At 48.7% G+C, this 21,112-nt stretch overlaps 1 protein-coding gene across 2 annotated transcripts in view; it reads left to right on the top strand.

The window, feature by feature from the left end:
• The window catches only part of NDRG1 (N-myc downstream regulated 1), a 59,480-nt gene extending 44,453 nt beyond the window's left edge, over positions 1-15,027 (top strand). For both annotated transcript variants that reach the window (XM_055287321.2, XM_055287320.1), the window contains exons 10-16: positions 1,750-1,853; positions 3,519-3,575; positions 4,364-4,415; positions 5,626-5,673; positions 7,900-7,935; positions 10,192-10,243; positions 13,098-15,027. In XM_055287321.2, coding sequence (XP_055143296.1) covers positions 1,750-1,853; positions 3,519-3,575; positions 4,364-4,415; positions 5,626-5,673; positions 7,900-7,935; positions 10,192-10,243; positions 13,098-13,339 — 591 coding nt within the window. In that variant the 3' untranslated portion in view covers positions 13,340-15,027. The remainder of the gene's footprint in view (positions 1-1,749; positions 1,854-3,518; positions 3,576-4,363; positions 4,416-5,625; positions 5,674-7,899; positions 7,936-10,191; positions 10,244-13,097) is intronic.
• Positions 15,028-21,112: the final 6,085 nt, after the last annotated feature.

Below are 21,112 nucleotides of genomic sequence, written 5' to 3'. Positions count from 1 at the left end.
ACGGTGAAACCCCGTCTCTACTGAAAGGACAAAATTAACCGGGTGTGGTGGCACGTGCCTGTAATCCCAGCTACTCGGGAGGCTGAGACAGGAGAATCACTTGAACCTGGGAGGCAGAGGCTGCAGTGAGCCGAGATCGCGCCATTGCACTGCAGCCTGGGTGAGACAGAGGGAAACTCTGTCTCAAAAAAAAAGAAAAAGAAAAACAAAAGTGTATTCTCTCACAACTCTGAGTCTAGAACTCTGACGTCAAGTGCTGGCAGGGCCACCCCTCTGCCACAGGCTCTAGGGGAAATTTGTCCTTGCTTCTTACTGCTCCAGGTGGCTGTCAGCATTCCTTGGCTAGTGGCTGCTCACAGCACTCTCTGCCTCTGTCTTCACATGGTCTTCTCCTCTGTGTCTGTTTTATTTCTCCCTCTCCTTCCTCTTCTAAGGATACTTTCCATTGCATTTCATCCCCACTCATGTAATCCAGGATTATCTCATATCAAGATCCTTAATTAATTACACCCGCAAAAACCCTTTTTCCCAGCAAGTTTGCATTCCCAAGTTCAAGAGATTTGACATGGACATATCTTTTGAGGGCCACAGTTTAGCCCACTAGAGTCCTCTTTCCCCTTTTATGATTCATTCCACAGTGTGTGATACATTTTCCCTGTCCTGAGTGTAATCTGAAACTGATAGGAATTGGGAAAAATTCACAGCCACTGTCTCTGTTTCACTGGAGGAGGGATGTCAGACATAGCATTGAGCATCTGATCTGATTATACCCCAAGTTATTTGGAGACTGGTTGGTCCAGCCATGGTGTCTGAGGGTGCCCCCAGATCGCTACAGTTGGTTTTGATCTGAAATCCCAGCGTGATTCCTATTTTTTCCAGCGTTGGCTCTTAGTAGCCAGTTGACCTCCTTGCTGCCTAAATGATCCTGGACTGTTTGATGCAGCTCAAGCTTGACACCAGCTTTCTTTGACCCCCAACTCCAACTTCTCATCTGGTTGCCACTGGTCACATCAGACCCTTGTGTGAAACCTACAGGTGTCTGCCCTCGTACAAATGAGAAACAGAGCAAACAAGTTGTTTGTCGCAAATGACATTCAAAAAGCACCCAGAGATGGGGAGGCTGGGGCCAACTCCCTCAAGGCTCTGGTTGGCCGCAGTGGGAGTTGCAATTGCCCTTCTTTTCAGCAACTTCCTGTGGCATGAGTTGGTTTTGCTTTTCAAGCATGAAAAACTTCTTTTCAGCTCTTCCTATTGGAAAACAATTACTAATATTTGCCTCCAATTTTTACTGTTGGTAGAGGTCAGAACACAACCTCCATTAAGTCCTACAACCTAATGAAGTAGGCAACATTCTCTCCCTTCCCTTTTTTTTTTTTTTTTTTTTTAGAGATCTGAGGCTCAGAGAAGTTGAAAGATTTGCCCACGAAAGGGACAGTGATGAAGCTAAGCTCTAGATCCAGGATGTCTGACTTCAAATTGAAAGTCCCTAAGTAATGAGTTCGGAAGGGTGGGGTGTTGCCTTTCCAGGATGGGGAACTTTTCTGCTCCCAGCGGATAGTGTAACCACTGTCTGCACCCGGGTGGGCGTGTTGCTTTCCCGAAGTTTTTTTTTTTAGGTCCGTCGCTGTCTTGTGGATTAGGCATTATTATCTTTACTTTGTATCCAAATAACCTGGAGAACGGAGAGAGTAGTGACCAGCTCAGGGCCACAGTGCAATCAGGACCATCTTCTGACCTCTCTAAATGCAGGAAGAAATGCAGAGTAACGTGGAAGTGGTCCACACCTACCGCCAGCACATCGTGAATGACATGAACCCCGGCAACCTGCACCTGTTCATCAACGCCTACAACAGGTATCGGGATGTTGTTCAGCCACATCATTGCTATTTATGAGGTGTCTTCTGTAGATCTGAAATATGGGGCAGGTGAGAGGGAGGGTATAAAATGAGCGGAAGAGGCAGGCTCTGAGTTTGAGCAAATAGATTCACAGGACAGGTGTCCCCAGGAAGGACACCTGGCCTGTAAGCTGGTTCCTGGCATTCAGCTCGTCTTGCAGGGAGCTGAACAAACACTCCAGACCACTGGGGGTGCAGACGTGAGAGGGACGCAGTCGCACACTCAGAGGGTTGAGAGTAAATGTGTGTGTCCACTGCTGACCTTCATGAAAGGCCAAATGTAAGAAGAGCTAAGTGAGAGAGCAGCAAAGCTCCCCTGGAGGCCGGGGATAATCCAGGCAGGCTTCTGGGAGTTTGTCATTCCAAGGATAAGGAGGACCTGAACACGGCCTTTGCCTAAGGCGTGGCCCTCTCAGCCAGCACTAGGTGCTTATCTGGAGCTCAGCTAGGGGAGGAGACGGCTCAGGCCATTGGTGTCAGCCAGAGACTCTATAATCTTCCAGGGACCTCACTCAACCTGCTGAGCTAGCTCTGCCACGCTCGCAGAACAGGAGATAGAAATGAGCCTCATAGTGTTTATCTCTGATCAAATGTTAATAACGTGACTTCTTGAAATTAACATTTGCAACAGAGCTTAGTATCTGCCTCCTTTTACAATCCTGCCCTCATCTCAGTGGTAACATCCTCACTGTGGATGTGACTGAAGAAACCGAAGCCCAGCAGTGCGTTCACTTAGTAAACACTTTCTGAGAACTGGAGTGAGTCAGGCATTCGGCTGGGCGCTAGAGACACAGAGGAGACCAGCACAGCCCCCAGACTCCACACTCTTAACTTGTCCGCACAAATAGCATAGTCATTAACTGACCCCTCTCAAAATCTCACTATGAAGGTCCTGGTATTGTCACTTCCTGTTGAGGAAGCAAAGGCACAAAGAGGTCCTATGTTCTCCCCAAGGCCACACAGCTAGAAAGTGGCAGAGCATGATTTGGATCCTGCTTGTCTAACTCCAGGCTGTGAGCTGAGAAAGAGCGTCTCATGTTGGGAGCTGCAAGACAGCAGAGAGGGTGGGTGGCTGTGTGCAGGGAGGGTGGTCGGCACTGGGCTGGGCCCACACTGTGCCTCACACGAGTGCAGTGGGAAAGCACCATAGGGTTTGAGACAGGGAATGGAAAGATGAGGCCTGAGTTTTAAAGAGATCATTTGGGTGCTTTGTAGAGGTCTCAGAGTTGGTGAGGCTGGGACTTCAACTAAGAGGCTGCGAGAGCATTTGGGAGGTGGCCCCTCTGTCAGATGGGGGCTCTGACTAGGGGCACAAGGAAGGCAGGGACCCTCTATGGTGGAGGATCTGACTTCTACTCCTGGAAAAAAAAAGCCCCACAAATATTTGTGACAAAATGAGGGGAGCTCTGCTTGAAATGCATATGTCCTGCTGTCCCTCTAACCAGGTCTGTGGACACCAAGAGGGTGTGGAGTCCTGAAAGCCACAGGGCCTCTCTCAAGTTGGGGATGTGGGTGGCTTGCCAGAATGGCCACTGGCAGGACCTCCTGGGCTTGGCTGGATGGGAGTGGGAGCTTTCTCCACGGGAGGGGTCCTCATGCTAATGACGCATTTGTTTCCTGCAGCCGGCGCGACCTGGAGATTGAGCGACCAATGCCGGGAACCCACACAGTCACCCTGCAGTGAGTGGCTTTTCTCTTCCCCAGCACTTGCAGTCGGGGCTGTGCACTGTGAAGGTGGCCTTGCTGGCAGGGCCTTCTTTCTGAGTGTGGCGGGACATTGTGTCATTGAGACCTGGATATATGCCACCCAGAGACTGAGCATTACCAAGCCTGACTTGGACTTCTCCCTGTGCCGGTGGCATCCGTTTCTAGGGTGTCCCCATGACGTAGGCCTTTGATCTTGGAGAAGGATTGTTGATTGTACTTGGGACAGCATTTATTAAGCACCTACTACATCAATAACTCTGTGAGGCTTTGCTCCATGAAGCCTAGGGATGGATAGCACAGGACACAGCCTTAAAGTGCTCTATACGTCTAGGAGGAAAAGACAGTCACGGACAGAACTAACTGGGTTTCCACCAGTAATGATGGTGTCTTTTTGTGGCTGAGTGCGCCACGTTGTGTGACACTTGGGAACCTGGCATGTCATTGCCTTTGTCCTTCATGCTGTTCTTGTTTCGGTCTTGATTGCCAGCTAAGTCCTGCTCATCCATCCTTGAGGAGAAGATGCTTTAAAATAAAAGCACTGGGTCACAGAAATTCCCTGGCTGAAATTCATACTAAGTTGTGAATTACTAGTAACCAATTTTATCCTAAGATCAAAGGAGAATGAAGTAAAAGAGCAAAGGGTGTTGGGGAAACCAAAATGACATTGTTTATAGAATGCAGGCCCCGGCCTGGCAGGCCTGGGAGTGGGACAATCTTTAAAGGAACCTTGTGCTAATTCTCCGCTCTATCCCTGACCCCAGGTGTCCTGCTCTGTTGGTGGTTGGGGACAGCTCGCCTGCGGTGGATGCCGTGGTATGTAGAAATCACAGGTGGTTTCTGTGTTTAATTCAACAGGCAAAGTCTGGTTGACTTTGTTGAAGTGGCCCTGCCTGCCCCTCCTCTCCTCTGCCCCATCAGGGCAGGTGATGTTTTTTGAAATGCCCTATTGGCCTTTGGAAAGAGCTACTAGTGTCTTTCCCTGGTGGCTGCCAGTGTTGGTTGCTTGGCAGTGTCTCCTCTCCCAGGTCCCCTCACCCGCTGATCTGTGTCCCATTGGCTTGTTTATATGGGCGTGTTTGCCACTTGGCTTCCTGGCCAAGAGACTCGCTTCTTATTTGGGAAGCAGCTGGATCTTTCCAAACCGATTGGTGTCTGATGAGCTGTCAGGGGACAGAGGCACTGGGAGGCAGGGCTTAGCTAAGCTTCCTGACTCCTTTCCCCCTTTAACTCCCACCTACAACTTTGTGGCAACAAAGAGAGGACTCTACCTTTCAGACAACCCCACAGCTGGGGAGATGGCAGACTTAGGGGCTATGGATCAGAGTCCTACGGTACTGCCGTGCCTTGTGCAGTGATCCGCAGAGTGACATTTGCAAATGTTCATGTAGTAAATACCTGGCATGCCTTAACAAACCATGAGTTTCTTATGGGCTGACCGACTGGAGATAATCGTGGGATACATCAATAGAGATACACTGTTCAAATCAAGGGAGGTGATAGTTTTACTTTAAGCATTTTGAACAGCATAGGTTACATATGGGTATTCTGCCCAATTCCAGATGCCCCTTTTAAGAGGGTCACTGACAAAATGAAGAGAGAAACCAGCTTGGTCAGTGTGATTTTACGTGAAGAATAGTTGTTAGATCTGGGAATGTTAAACCTGTAGAATCTCTGGCAGCTGCTGGTTAAACAAGGATATGTATTTAGCAGATATTTCTGCAGTACTGTTTACATTTCAGCTAATCTTCATAACAACCCTTTGAAAAAAGATATTATCTCCATTTTATTGATGAGGACACTGAGGCCCAAAGAAGTTAAATAACTTATTCAAGTTGTCACAGCTGGTACTGGCAAGGCTGGGATTTCAAGCCACATCTGCTGAATCCCAAACCCCACATACTTTCTTCTTTGCCAGCAGAAATACTGGAGTTTCTGGTGACGGCAGCAGAGTAGCAGGGAAGGAGGAGATGTTTTGGCTTTGGCTTCACGTAGAAAATTGACAAATTTCCTCCCTCTTGTGCAGGTGGAGTGCAACTCGAAATTGGACCCAACAAAGACCACTCTCCTCAAGGTACAGGGAAAACAATGGGGGTTTGCGTTTGTTATTTCTTAGAAACTCTCACGTTTTCTGCAACATTGAGTTACGCTTGAAAAAGGCAAGGCACGTGATCAGAAACCATAGAATTAATGATTTAATCTATCTGTTCATGAACATATATTGGGTGCTGACTGGCGATCTGAGGCTGCAAAGATGAGGGATCCTTCTCTGGGACTGCAGGAATCAACAGGCTGCTGGTCTGGGGGCTTTGGGGATAGAGGGACCAGGGATGGCTTGGCAAGGGCCCTCCATAGGCTGGGGCCAAGACAATCCTCCAAGAGGGGCTCTCTGCTTGTCACAGTAAGAGGAGACGTCTCCCACAGCCGGGGAAGGTCAGGACTTTCTCAGGCAAGTTCATCTGAGCACATGGTGTGCCAGCTCGCTCGCAGCTGGATTTGAGGGTCTGTAGCAACCTCCGCCAGTCCCTTGCCAGTTATGACTGATTGCACAATGCAAACCACCGGCTGTTTGTGGCAGCCTCGTGCGGAGATGCAGCACAAGAGTGGGAACCTTTCAGAGGGGCCTTTCAGCCCAGGTGCACCCCTGCAGGGGCAGGTGGCCAGGAGGGACCTGGGTGGAGATGAGGCAGCTCCCTTGCACTGGGGGAAGGACAAGGAGGTGCCATCTGTAGGTCACCGTGCCTTCAACTTCCCCCATAGACGTAGAATGCCTTTGAAAGGCATGTAGGGGGTGTCCGATACTTATTGAGTGGGAGGCTGTTTTCCTGTATTGGGCTCTTTACATAGATTTTCTTTCAAGATTCCCTCAAAAGGAAATTGCAAGATTAGAAGCTGCTGGGCGTCAAGCTTGCATAATGCCATACTTTGAGGGCGGTTGTCACAAGTATCACAAAATGGGTGGCTTAAAGCAACAGATATTTATTCCCTTTTAGTTCTGGAAGCTGAAAGTCCGAAATCAAGGTGTGGGCAGGGCCATGCTCCCTCTGAAGGCACTAGGGGAGAATGCTGCCTGCCTCTTCCAGCTTCTGGTGGCTGCTGGCCACACTTGGTTCACCTTAGCTAGTAGATGCATCACTCCAGTCTCTGCCTCCATCCTCATTCAGCACTCTCCCTATTGTATCTCTGCGTCTGTGTCCAAATTTCCTTCTTCTTTTAATAACATCAGCCGTTAGATTTAGGGCCCACTCTAATCCAGTATGACCTCATCTTAACTTGATTTTACCTGCAAAGACCCTATTTCCAAGTACGGCCACATCGATAGGCACTGGGATTGGGACTTCAGTGTGTCTATTTGGGGGACACAATTCAACCACAACCTACAGCAAAGGGTAGGTGGCCTGACTGAGGTCAGGTGGCCGATTTGATGGTAGATCCAGAAACAGAACTCACTTAGGCCTGATTCTGGAGACTTCCACAGCGCCAGCCTAATGTGCTGAGTGCCCTGCCTGGAGGGGGAGTTCGGGCATCCTGCTCCCCGCATGCTGGTTGAGCTGAGGGCTGCCCCAGGTCAGTGTCACTTTGTGGCTAGTGTTGGGGGTCCAGTCTTGAGGCGCCCTAGGCTGTAGGATGCCCACAGCCTCACCACTCCCACGAACTCCTCCAGCCCCATTTCGCCCCAGGCCACCCTCCCTGCAGCCTCCCCCTGCTCCCTTGCTGTCAGCCCTGCTCGTTTCCAGTCTGGCTGCACAGTCTCACAGCCTGCAGTGGCCTCTTGAGGTTCGGTGATTTCATGGGGACTTCGAACGTCCACCATTTAGGAAGGGTACCGGTCAGGAGCTGAATCCGGCCTGAAGACCCAAGTTCAGCCGCTTCCTTTTGAGGGAACCTTTCAAGGGAATATATGAAGAGGGTCTTGTTTATCAAACCCTTTCAGGTTAGAGAGATCCTGGCCTGGAAGCTTGCGAGTTCCTCAAGCTCTTCCTGGCCCAGTTTCTGCCTGTAAAATGGGACAGCTGTACCTTCCATGGTTCTTGGGGAATGGAGTGAAATTATCTGTAGGGCCTAGTGTAGTGCCTGGCATGTAGTAAGCTACAAGTGATGGTTGCCACGGAGACACCAGCAGCCTTGCCTGGTGGGGCTGGAGTGTTCCCTACCCACGGTCCACCCTGCTCCTCCTTTGTAAGGCAGGACAGGGCAGGGCAGGGCAGCAGGCGGATGGGCATCCTTTCGGAAAAAACTCATAGAGCACAGAGGGCCTTGGCTGTGGTGTTTGGCACTAACCAGCTTCTCTCTCTCCTAGATGGCAGACTGTGGCGGCCTCCCGCAGATCTCCCAGGTGAGTGCCACGTTGGCTTTTGCATTACACAGCTGTCGCCTCCCCCTGGGTGGAGTGCATGTGCCTCTGTGACACCTGTTCCCTCATTGCCTTGCTGTGACATCGGATGACAGTTTGTGGACTGTTGGGAAAAGTGCTATATAGGAGGACTCTGATCCCCTAGGAACCAACCCCTGTGGAGTAGGTGATACTGCGGCTCACAGAGGTTGGGGGATTTGCCAAGTAGACACAGCTTGGTCATCATGGGTCAGAATCTAGGTATGTCTGCCCCAAAGACCATGGGCTTCTGCTGGAGTGAAGGGCCACAAGGAGCTCCAGCCCAGGACGGGGGACATGGAGGAGATTAAGCCAGATTGTGTGTGTGTGCATGTGTGTTTGTGGGTGTGCATGTGTACACATGTGTGTGTGTGTGCGTGTATAAATGTGTGTGCACATGTACAAATAAACACATTGATCAGCGTAATATGTTTTCTGCGTCACTGATCCCTTCAATTTCTCCTCCTATAAAGAATCTCACCAACCTAACAAGTAAACTTTTAATTTGTTGTCTTATAATTTTACATCCTGACAGTTTTGTATTCCATCTTAAAATGAAATAGAGTTTTTTGTCATCTTTTTTATCCAAAACCTGCCCTGCCTCCTTTCTTCCTCCTTTTTTTCTTTCTCTACTTAAAATGAGAACAGATGGAACCCTGGTCATAATTAAAAGAATTTTCAGAGCTTCAGAGGAGTTCAACGAGCACAGGCTTCGGGGACAGCAACATAGGGAGGAGCAATTCCTGTGTAACACTGTCGTCCTCGTGCCCTTGCACGCTGGGTGTATGTTTACACACAGCTTTCCTATCCTTGATTAAATTAGGTCTTCGCAATAGTCCTCAGAGGTGGGAAGAGCAAGCATTTTATCCCAGTGTCACAGAAGAGGAAACTGAGGCCAAAAGTTGAGAGAGATTGCACATGATTACTGGAGCTAAAACTGGGCCCAGGTGTTCTCATTCCCAAGCCTGTATTCGTGGTTCTGTCCACCATCTCGAACACAGGTGTCCCTGTTCCCTGCAGCCCTGACCTGCTTCTCTTGTCTCTTTCTTACACTGTCACACAAATTCCAGAGGGCAATTTGAGCATAGCCGCTCTTTTAAATGTCATTTGGCTCTTTGTGGAGCCCTGGCGGGAGTTAGTGGAGAGCAGGGAGGGGCTTCAGCCCAGCCTCTACCAGTGCCCTCTCACTGCCTCAGGAGAATAGGACCCAGGGCACTGGCTAGAACAGTTGGAATTAACTGAAGAACAGATACGCCTTGCATGTATGCCCTTGATACTTGAGCACTCACCTCCAAGTTTACATTAAATGAACTGAGAGAACTGGTAGAACTGGATGTGGTCTCAGCATTCCATATGCATTTCACTTAAAGTAGCCCAGTTAGTTGTTAATTAATTGGTTTGTCTGCCCATCCAGCGAACCATCCAACCATCATCCATTCATTCTTCTTCATATCCTTTCTTCCTTTTATTTGTCCTTCTTTGGTTCATATTTCTCTTTTTTCCTTCCTTCTGTCCATCAGTTCTTTTTTTTAATCCATCTTTCCTTCCTTCCTTTTCTTCCTTTCTTTTTTCCTTCCTTCTTTCAATCCATCCTTTTTTCTCCACCCATCCATCTATCCATCATCCCTTCTTTCAGCCAGCCTGCTGTTGAGGCTGATAGTGACTTGCCTCAAGAACAAGTGTTTTAGGTTTGGAGAGCCCTGGGTTAATGTACAGGACCCACCACTTACTTGTTGTGGGACCCTGAGTGGATTTACCTCTCCAAATCTGTTCAGCTATGAAATGTATCTAAGGTAGCACTGACCTCATGAGGGGTTGTCAGGAGTAAATGAACGAATGCAGCAAAGCCCTTTGCATGGGGAGTAGCTCACGATGCTGATGCAGTTACATTCCACATGCTGGGTTAGACACGTCCCTTTGTGGAATGTAATCTCCCCAGAGATGCACAGAAATAGCTGTGATACTCTGCCCTATATTACAGGTGAGGAAACTGGCTCAGACAGGTCATGTAACTTGTCCAAGTTCCACAGCTGTGGGGTGAATTTCCCATCATTATCCCATAGTCTTCCTTTTACTTTTGTGTTTTGTCCTGTCAACATGTGATGGCTTTTGTCTTGAGCCAAACTCTCAAATGAGGGTGACCACAGGCACAGCCTCCCCATGGCCTCGGGTGATCTGGTCCCCCAGCAACTGATTGCATTTTCTCTCCCTGTCTCGCAGCCGGCCAAGCTCGCTGAGGCCTTCAAGTACTTCGTGCAGGGCATGGGATACAGTGAGTATGGCGTTCCCCATGTGCAGTGGGTCGGGGCACGTGTTGGAATTGGAAGTGCTCTGTCCTGAGCCAGGCTTGGATGAGCAATTCTGTGTCCCCCTGGCCAGCTTCAGCTTTCTTGGAGGAAACATTTAGGTGTGTGGAGGGCATGTGGCAGCCTGGAGGATCTAGCCTCTCATACCAGCAAGGCTCATTTTTCCTCCTTTGTTGAACAGAAGTTGTTTCACACCAGGGATTTTGGGGGGTTTAGATGAGGACTGTCCCTTTAAGCACCAAGACAATGACCAACAGTGAAACAATAACATTTTTAAAACTTTTGATCACAAGTTTTAAGAGACCACCAGCTATAGTGATAATGAAGATGGTGTCGATGATGATGAAAGATTGCTAACACATTATTTTATCTCATCGAACCATCACAGTACTCCTTTGACATATTCTTAGCCCATCTTATCAATGATGAAGCTGAGGCTTCGGGGTTGTAAGCAAGGAGCAGAGGGTGGATCTATGGAAATTCTTTGAAGATTGTGAAGCTCTGTGGAAGTGGCTAACAAAGTTGCTTATATTCAAGGTGGAGCATGCCATAGAGTCATGAGCTTTGGATACATTGGAAGCATCATTCAGGAACTCGCTGGTTCTTATTTTGCAGTTATAGTTTGTTCGACACATACAGCCTTCTTTCCAGAAGTGCTGTCCCAGGACTAGGACAGACCCTGGCAAGTTGTAACTCGGCTGAACAGCAGCCACGTCACGCTGTGGGCTTGTCAGCCATAGTCCGGCCCTGATATGACTAGTGGCTCTTCTGACCCTACTGTTTGGAACTATAATTTGTGTGCCCCTCCTTACTAGGAAGGTATTAAACTTCTGATCCCTTTTATCATTTCCTTAAACTGCTTGCCCATGTATAGTAAGAGTATGCTTGGTAAGCTGACTGCAGTCCTAGCATTGGCCTTAGCCATGATGAGCCTCTAGCAAGGCGAGGCTGGCAGGTTTGATTTCCATGCCTCAGGCTCAGGCGGGATCCACATCCCCAGGTGCCCTCAGAAGCTATCTGCCAGTGGGGCTCCTGCCTGTCTAGCCTGCCTTCCCCGACGGAAGTTGCAGGCAAAGGCTGTCATTGGAGAGAGCCATGGAGACAGCCGCGGGGCAGCCCTGCTTTACCCTGCGCGGTATGAATTGTGGCTCTCGTTTGTCTTGGCCCCACCAGGGTTTGGATTTCTGCTTTGGGAGTGTATTCTGGAGAGAAAGGAAGTGAATGCTAGACCTCATCTTTCCCCCCAAATCAGCTTCTATTTCCAGAAAGCCAAAGCCTCCTGCAGGTCTTGGGGGGAAAATAACAGGAAGAGCTATGGTCCCAAAGGCATCAGCCAAAGAGAAGGAAAGGAACGGGTCACTGGCCTCCTGCACACCGCGGGGGGCTGGCTTGATGAACCCTTTGCACACCTGACATCAGTGTTCACTGTACACTTCTCATCCTGCTCAGTAGACATCCCAGATTTGTGAGTGAGAAGTAGGGGCTCAGAGAAATATGTGAGCTGCGGATGTGGCATTGACCCCAGTTCTTTCTGAATTCAAAACTAGCTCTTTAAGACAATTCAGCAATGATTAATTCTGTTTGGGAGTGCCTGCCATGAAAAGCCCCTCCCTGTGCCTATCAAGGAGATAACATAAGCCCTGCATGCTCGGTGTGGGTCAGCTGCCCCTGTTTCTGATGTCTGACTCAGTGTGGCCTCCTAGCCATGATGCTTCAGTTGGGTGGAGTACTAGTTTCCTAAAGTTGCTGTAACAAAGCTCCACAAACTGGGTGGCTGAAAACAATAGAAATCCATTCTCTCAAAGTTCAGGAGGCCTAAAGTCCGAAATCAAGGTGTGGGCAGGGCCTTGCTCCCTCCAACGCTGCTATGGAAGAACCTTCCATGCCTCTTCCTGGCTTCTGGTGGCCCCAGCAATCCTTGGCTTTACGTGGCTTGTGGCTGCATCGCTCCAATCTCGGCCTCTGTCTTTGCTTGGACTTCTCCCCTGCATATCCGTGTGTGCTGTTTCTGTAAGGACATCACAGTCATTGGGTTTAGGGTTCCCTGTCAACCCAGGATGATTTCATCTCAAGATCCTTAACTAATTACATATGCAAAGACCCTATTTCCAAATAAGGTTCTCTTCTGAAGTTTCAGTTAGGTGTGAATCTTGTGGGACACTGTCCCAACCGGTACAGGTGGGCAGGATTGTTCCCCTCATTCCACCCCATCAGCACGTGCCATGTGCAAGAGCATTTGAGGTCTTGGAGAAGATCCCAAAGAATAGACAGCGCCCTTGTTAGCACCTGGGCTGACAGGCTTCTTTGGGACAGATGACAACGAATAGCCGTGCCAGGAACTTGCCGTGTGGCCCCTCTCCCTTTCCCCACCTGTGATGTGCAGGGCCGAGCCCAGCTGACCCCAGGTGTCCTCCCTGCTCCAGTGATCATGGACAGCATGGGGTCATGGGCGTACACACAGGTGCTGATACCAGGGCTCAGTATTTAACATCCCTGCTTTACAGATGGGAACAGGGAGGCTCAGGGGAACACTCACAAAATTACACAACTTTTAAGAGGTGGCAGAATTGGGATTCAGACCCAGATCTGGGTTCGGGTCACTCATGGTGTGATTGCAGCAGTTCCTTACCGTAATCTGGGCCTCGCCATCTCTCTCTCCAAGTGGACATGGAGAGGACGGGGGCCCAGCAGCTGGATGGCTACAGGGATCAAGTCTTCTCTGGGGCTGGCACGTAGAAGAGCGTGTGGCTGGTGGATGGGCATGCCTGGCTCCTCACCTGGCCGTCTCCTGCCCTCTAACCGGCTCTCTCGTCCCCCTAGTGCCCTCGGCTAGCATGACCCGCCTGATGCGGTCTCGCACAGCCTCTGGTTCCAGTGTCACTTCTCTGGATGGCACCCGCAGCCGCTCCCACACCAGCGAGGGCACCCGCAGCCGCTCCCACACCAGCGAGGGCACCCGCAGCCGCTCCCACACCAGCGAGGGGGCCCACCTGGACATCACCCCCAACTCGGGTACTGCCGGGAACAACGCCGGGCCCAAGTCCATGGAGGTCTCCTGCTAGGCAGCCTGCCCAGCTGCCGCCCCCGGACTCTGATCTCTGTAGTGGCCCCCTCCTCCCCAGCCCCTTTTCACCCCCTGCCTGCCACACTGCGCCTAACTCGGTATTAATCCAAAGCTTATTTTGTAAGAGTGAGCTCTGGTGGAGACAAATGGGGTCTATTACATGGGTGCCCTCTCCAAAGGCGGGATGGCGGTGGACCAAAGGAAGGAAGCAAGCATCTCCGCATCGCATCCTCTTCCATTAACCAGTGGCCGGTTGCCACTCTCCTCCCCTGCCAAAAACAAGACACGTAGCAGCGCACACTTCACAAAGCCAAGCCTAGGCTGCCCTGAGCATCCTGGTTCAAACGGGTGCCTGGTCAGAAGGCCAGCCGCCCACTTCCCGTTTCCTCTTTAACTGAGGAGAAGCTGATCCAGTTTCCGGAAACAAAATCCTTTTCTCATTTGGGGAGGGGGTTAATAGTGACGTGCAGGCACCTCTTTTAAACAGGCAAAACAGGAAGGGGGAAAAGGTGGGATTTATGTCGAGGCTAGAGGCATTTGGAACAACAAATCTATGTAGTTAACTTGAAGAAACCGATTTTTAAAGTTGGTGCATCTATAAAGCTTTGAATGCAGAAGCAAACAAGCTTGATTTTTCTAGCATCCTCTTAATGTGCAGCAAAAGCAGGCAACAAAATCTCCTGGCTTTACAGACAAAAATGTTTCAGCAAATGTTGGGCATCATGGTATTTGAAGCCTTTAGTTCTGCTTTCTGCCTCTCCTCCACAGCCCCAACCTCCCAACCCTGATACATGAGCCAGTGATGATTCTTGTTCATGGAGAAGATGATTTAGATTTGTTTTGCATTCCTTGGAATGGAGGGCAACATTCCACAGCTGCCCTGCCTGTGATGAGTGTCCTTGCAGGAACCGGGGTAGGAGCATTGGGGTGGGGGCAGAATTGGGGTTACTCGATGTAAGGGATTCCTTGTGGTTGTATTGGGATCCAGTGCAGTGGTGATTTCTGTGGATCCCAGCATGGTTCCAGGAATTTTGTGTGATTGGGTTAAATCCAGTTTTCAATCTTCGACAGCTGGGCTAGAACGTGAACTCAGTAGCTGAACCTGTCTGACCTGGTCATGCTCTTGGATCCTCAGAACTCTTTGCTCTTGTGTGGGTGGGGGTGGGAACTCATGTGGGGAGCGGTGGCTGAGAAAATGCAAGGATTCTGGAATTCGTATTCCATGGGACTTTCCTTCCCTCTCCTGCTTCCTCTTTTCCTGCTCCCTAACCTTTCGCCGAATGGGGCAGCACCACTGACATTTCTAGGCGGCCAGCGCAGCTGCCAGGCTCCTGTACTACTTACTGCCTTGTACTTTTCATTTTGGCTCACCGTGGATTTTCTCATAGGAAGTTTGGTCAGAGTGAATTGAACATTGTAAGTCAGCCACTGGGACCCGAGGATTTCTGGGACCCCGCAGTTGGGAGGAGGTAGTAGTCCAGCCTTCCAGGTGGCGTGAGAGGCAATGACTCGTTACCTGCCGCCCATCACCTTGGAGGCCTTCCCTGGCCTTGCTCAGAAAAGTCGGGGATCAGGGCAAGAGAGGCTGAGTACGGATGGGAAACTATTGTGCACAAGTCTTTCCAGAGGAGTTTCTTAATGAGATATTTGTATTTATTTCCAGACCAATAAATTTGTAACTTTGCAGCGGCATGTGTCTTTTTTCTGTCCCTGAGAGATTGTGTGTGTGAAACATTGCAGTGCAGGGGTGGCTGTTTCATGGGGGTGTTGCCCGTCCTTGACACCTAGGAGACCTCAGCCCCTCATCTCTGGAATTCTTTGCCTCAGAGCATCACGTCCAGCAGAAATTTAAGTCAGCTCATAGATTACTTCTAATTTCCCGGTGGCCACATTTTCAAAAGTGGAAAGAAATAGATGAACTTAATCTTAATGATACAGTTCATTTATCTCAAGATGTCTAAAATATTACCACTTCTATAAAAACTATTGAGCAGGTATTTTGCATTCTTTTTTCATTCTAGGAACTCTAGTGTGTATTTCAGCAGACCAGCTGCCTTTCAAGTGCCCAATAGCTTGGGCAGCACAGTGATAAGAGGATAAACTTTTCAACCTATAATTCGAGGAAAACAGCTTTTTTATTTTTAACATTTATTTTTATTTTTTGAGACATAGTCTCACTTTGTCACCCAGGATCTTGGCTCACTGCAACCTCCGCCTCCCAGGTTCAAGCAGTTCTCGTTCCTCAGCCTCCTGAGTAGCTGGGATTACAGGCATGCGCCACCATGCCCAGATAATTTATTTTTATTTCTATTTTTTATTTTTAGCAGAGATGGGGTTTTTGCCATGGCCGGGCTGGTCTCGAACTCCTGACCTCAAGCGATCCGTCCACCTAGGCCTCCCAGAGTGCTGGGATTACAGGTGTGAGTCACTGTACCCAGGCTACATTTTGTTTGGATTACAAACAAATGTATGTGGAAAGATCATTCCTTTTCTCATGCCCAATGACAACCATTGTAATGCTTGTTTTCTACTCTACATAAAAAGTTAAGAGATTTTAGTGTAACCTCTTATTTAAACTAAGATTAGTTTAAAATGTGCAGACAGTTGCAAACAATACAGAGTTGCCATATAGCCTGTACTTGGTGACCCCTGTCACTAATATCTGACATTACTGCATACTTGTCACAACCGGGAGATCAGTTGGACGTTGCTGTTAACTAAACCCTGGACCATATTGAGAATTCACTGGGGTTCCCCTAATGTCCTCTCTCTGTCCAGGATCCCATCCGGGACACCCCATTACATTTTGTCATCATGTGTCAGCTTCCTCTGGCTTTTAACAGTTTCTCAGATTTTCCTTTTTTTTTTTTTTTTTTTGTTCTTGAGATGGAGTCTTGTTCTGTCGCCCAGGCTGGAGTGCAGTGGTGCAATCTCAGCTCACTGCAACCTCTGCCTTCCCAGGTTCAAGCGATTCTCCTACCTCATCCTCCTGAGTAACTGGGATTACAGGCGCAGGCTGACACACCTAGCTAATTTTTTTGTATTTTAGTAGAGACGGGTTTTCACTGTGTTGTCCAGGCTGGTCTCCAACTTCTGAGCTCAGGTAATCCACCCGCCTTGGCCTCCCAACGTGCTTGGATTACAGGTGTGAACCACCGCGACTGGCCAGATTTTTCTTTGACAGCGTTGAGAAGCACTAGTCAGGCATTCTGTTGCAAGTCTCTCCACTGAGGTTATAAGTAGTTTTTCTCACAGTACAACTGGGGGCTGTGGGTTTTTCGGGGAAGCCCACAGAGGTGATTTGTCTGTCCTGCTTCTCACATCATATCCAGGCCACACACTATCACTGTGGTTTATCGCTGATGGGATTAATGGTGATGGCCTGGCTGGGGTAGTATTTGCCAGATTTCTCCATCGTCAAGTTACCCTTTCCACTTTTCCATATTCATTCTTCGGAAGTGTGAACCCCCAAAATTTAAGACAGGTCTCAATTTAGAAAGTTTACTTTGCCAAGGCTGAGGACACCCGCCTGTGACAGCCTCAGGTGATCAGGGCACAGTTTAGTTTTATACATTTTAGGGAGACATGAGACATCAATCCATACATGTAAGAACCATACAGCCGGGTGCAGTGGCTCACGCCTGTAATCCCAGCACTTTGGGAGGCCAAGGCAGGTGGATCACGAGGTCAGGAGATAGAGACCATCCTGGCTAACACAGTGAAACCCCGTCTCTACGAAAAATGCAAAAAAATTAGCCGGGCATGGTGGCGGATGCATGTAGTCCCAGCTGAGGCAGGAGAATGGCGTGAACCCGGGAAGTGGAGCCTGCAGTGAGCCAAGATTGCAAGATTACACCACTGCACTCCAGCCCGGGCGACAGAGTGAGACTCCGTCTCAAAAAAAAAAAAAAGAACCATACATAGGTTCCATCCAGAAATGTGGACAACTAGAAGCAGGGAGGGGAATTCCAGGTCACAGGTAGGTAAGAGACAGACACTTGGTTGCATTCTTTTTTTTTTATGATTATACTTTAAGTTTTAGGGTACACGTGCACAACATGCACATTTTGAGCTTCTGGTTAGCCTTTCCGAAGGAGGCAATCAGAACATGCGTCTATCTCAGGGAGCAGAGGGATGACTGTGAATAGAATAGGCAGGTTTGCCCTGAGCAATTTCCAACTTGACTTTCCCCTTTAGCTTAGTGATTTTGGGGGCCCCAAGATTCTCCTTTCACAGAAGCAAGTCACTAAGTGCAGCCCACACTCAAGGACATGCCCCCACTGAAAACAGCTATCATGCTGTTCTCTATGTTGATTTTTCTTCACTTCCCTTGAAGAGTTTCTTAGGCTGTGTAAAATGTTAAGCTGTAAACACTTTCTAAGTCTGCACCATCGTGCAGCATGTGGTTGTGCCATAGTTCACAGCCCTGTTGTTCAGGATCTAGACGTGGAAGAAGGAGGGGACATCACCTCAGCACAGAAGAGCAAGAGGGCGTTCCCAGCAGAGGGGCCAGTTTGGGCACCAGCACTGAGGGTGGATGGTATGCGTCTTTTTTTTTTTTTTTTTGAGATGGAGTTTTGCCCTTGTCACCCAGGCTGGAGTGCAATGGCATGATCTCGGCTCACTTGCAACCTCCGCCTCCTGGGTTTAAGCGATTCTCCTGCCTCAGCCTCTGGAGTAGCTGAGATTACAAGCATGTGCCACCACACCCAGCTAATTTTTTGTATTTTTAGTAGAGACGGTTTCACCATATTGGTCAGGCAGGTCTTGAACTCCTGATCTCAGGTGATCCACCTGCCTTGGCCTCCAAAGTGCTGGGATTACAGGAGTGAGCCACCGTGCCCAGCTCGGTATGTGTCTTTGTGAAGAACGTGCAGTATAGACCTGGGCAGATGACCCTGTGAGCTGTGCATGGCAGGAGGTGAGGCTGGAGTGATGTTTTAAGAGAGAGTGGCTCCTTACAACTCCACCCTGTCCCAGCAGGAGTTCAGGGGAAGGCAAGGTCCTTGGGCTTCTTTGTGCCACGGATGGCCTCATTGATAGGTTAAGAGAAGCCTTCAAATTCCTTCTCCGAAGAGTTTTAAATGCGTAAAATAAAATACGTAAGACTATGAAAGAAGCCACTTATAACGAAGTATAATTATCCAAATGTGACGGTTGTGTGACCTAGTCACATGCGCTTCTTCAACAGTAAAGTGGAGGCAGACCTCAACGTCGCTGCAATTTCAAAGTCCTGTACTTTGAGCTATCTGCTGCAATTGAAATAAGAGGATTATTTGTGATTACAACTGCTGATACTATTAGGGTTTGTCGCCTACATTTAGATAGAAAGAAATGTTAAGTTGCCATTCATGGTTAGGAACAACAAAGATGCATTTTTTTCCCCATCTGAGACCAGGGCCCTCTGAATTCTATACATAGATCCTTGGAGGGCCCAGGGACCCCAGGTTAGGAAGCCCTGTTAAAAGTCAGGGGAGGGAGGAGCATGTTGGCTCGTGATTATTCAGCAAACATAAGAAGTGCCTTTCCTACTTTGTGTCCTGTGTGAGTCGGGAACTAAGATAAAGTGAGTGGTGGAGGAACTGGCGAGGAAGCATCACAGCAGGGGGGCTGTGCCAGCTTTGAGGAGTCAGTGTGGCACAGAGACTTGCTGTGGTCTGGCTTCCTCGAGGAAGGAACCGTTGCAGGTGTTTACACGTGTCAGTGCTATTTAGAGCTACATGCCCAAAGGCTGTTTGGCCAGCTGGGGATCTGATTCTGGTCTCCTAGCTGCTTGTTTTGGTTTCAGATCTCCTGACTCTTGGGTTTCAGCAGCGTCTGGGAGGCCAAGTGTGCGCTGAGATTAGCACGTGCAGGGTCTGTCCTTGGCCCTTTCCAGACAGTTTCCCTAAGAGAGTCATTAGGTTGACCCCTAGATCTGGCCTAAATCCATCAGCTTACGTATTTATATTGGGTCTCGTAGGCTACATGGAAACCCTTTGCTAGTGTCCCACATGGAATCCAAGAGCAGAAGGTGAGGCTTGGCCTTATGGGGTGGGAGACAGGACTGGGGAGGAGTTAGCCTCCTCCTTTCTAAGATCAGATTTTTCTGTAACTCTGAAGCATAAAATGGTGGCCCTAACCCAAGGCCTACCTGACCTTTTGGCTCTTGAACCCAAAACTAATCAGGTCTCTCTGTCTCTTAAGGGGAAGAATCTCATCGGTCCAGCTCTACTCAGGTGCCATTCCCTGTCTAATCAACTGTGACTGGGCTCACGTTACTCCTGCCCCCTTCCCCCCACATACATGCAGCAGGTGTCTGAGTAATTGATGCAGTTGTGGTGGTGAGTTGGGCGTATCTGTTGCATGATTAAACCCATTGACAGCCAAGCTCACTGTGGCAGAACATGCCCTTTCTCATCCCTGCTTTGAGAGGTGTCTGCCGAATGCCCAGCCCTCCCCAGGAGGCAGGCACCACCATGCAGACATGGGACATCTAGCATTTGTAACACATGTCACTGTGGGTGTCCTTTCTCTCACAAACTAGGGATTTTTTTTTTTCTTTTTTTTTTAGATGGAGTCTTGCTCTGTCACCCAGGCTGGAGTGTAGTGGTGTGATCTCGGCCCCCAGCAACCTCAGCTTCCTGGGTTCAAGTGATTCTCCTACCTTAGCCTCCCAAGTAGCTGGGACTACAGGTGCGCCACCATACCTGTCTAATTTTTTGTATATTTAGTAGAGACGGGGTTTCGCCATGTTGGCCAGGCTGGTGGAATTTCTTCTGTATCAACAGGGCCAGCATAGAGCAAAGCACATAACAGGAGACTTTTGTTAAATTAACAGACGCACACTTCCTTTAATAATATTTAGTGTGCTTTATAGATTCTTCCCCCTTTTTATTATTTATTTGTGAGGACTTTTCCTGGCTTCATAGATGAGAAAACCAAGGCTCGGAGAGATTAAATCACTTGCCCAGCCATTTCTAAAATGGATTAAATCTTGTTGTCTTTTAAAACAGTTCACTGAGCACATGACTCATGCCACCACCTATTGATGTCTTGGGATTGTGGAGCATCAGTAAGTTCCTGGGACTAACTAAGACTGTGGATGCCCATAAGGTTGTTATTGACTGCGGCAGGTGTTTGTCCTCTGTTATTAAATAGTCCCACTCAGACTTGGGTGACCTGCTTTTGTATCTTTCATCTGGTTTTTAATTTTTCCACCTCCTCCTCTGCTGCCAGGCTGGCCTCTGCTATCAATAAGCCTGCTTCAGGCAGCTTCCTCTCCCTTATGGAATGGACTAAGAAATCTACATTGTTAGGGTTGTGTGAAAAACAAGAGCATTGAAGTTTAGGCTGGAGATCTGGAGACATTCGTTACAGAATAAAACATATGAAACAGTGCATGGGCTTTGTGACAGCTTGTTTGTCTCCTCAGAAGCCATTTTTGCTCAGTCCTACATTTAGAAAGAACCCAGATTCAACTAGAAATCGGCTTTCTGAATACAGAGGATGCCTTTGAATTCCAGTTTTGTCAGTAGGGGTGATGGAGAACACTGGCATCTCTGCAATATGCTTTTGAAAATAAAATGCTTCATAATAAAATGCTCTAACCATTTCCCCTAAATCTCATTTCCCCCCAATTCAGCCACCTGATATCCTAAAAAATTGCCCTAACATCTATACATTCATCTTAATCTGAGGCACCCACAGGACTCCACGATCTAAGTTCCAATTCTGAAACCAATATGCTTCAGGATAGAGGTGTTCCTAGAAAGAATTCTTGTGACAATTA

The sequence above is a fragment of the Symphalangus syndactylus genome, chromosome 7 (assembly GCF_028878055.3).
Source record: "Symphalangus syndactylus isolate Jambi chromosome 7, NHGRI_mSymSyn1-v2.1_pri, whole genome shotgun sequence".
Taxonomy (NCBI): Eukaryota; Metazoa; Chordata; class Mammalia; order Primates; family Hylobatidae; genus Symphalangus; species Symphalangus syndactylus.
The sequence above is the reverse complement of the archived record's forward strand: the minus strand, read 5'-3'. Positions and strand labels throughout refer to the sequence as shown.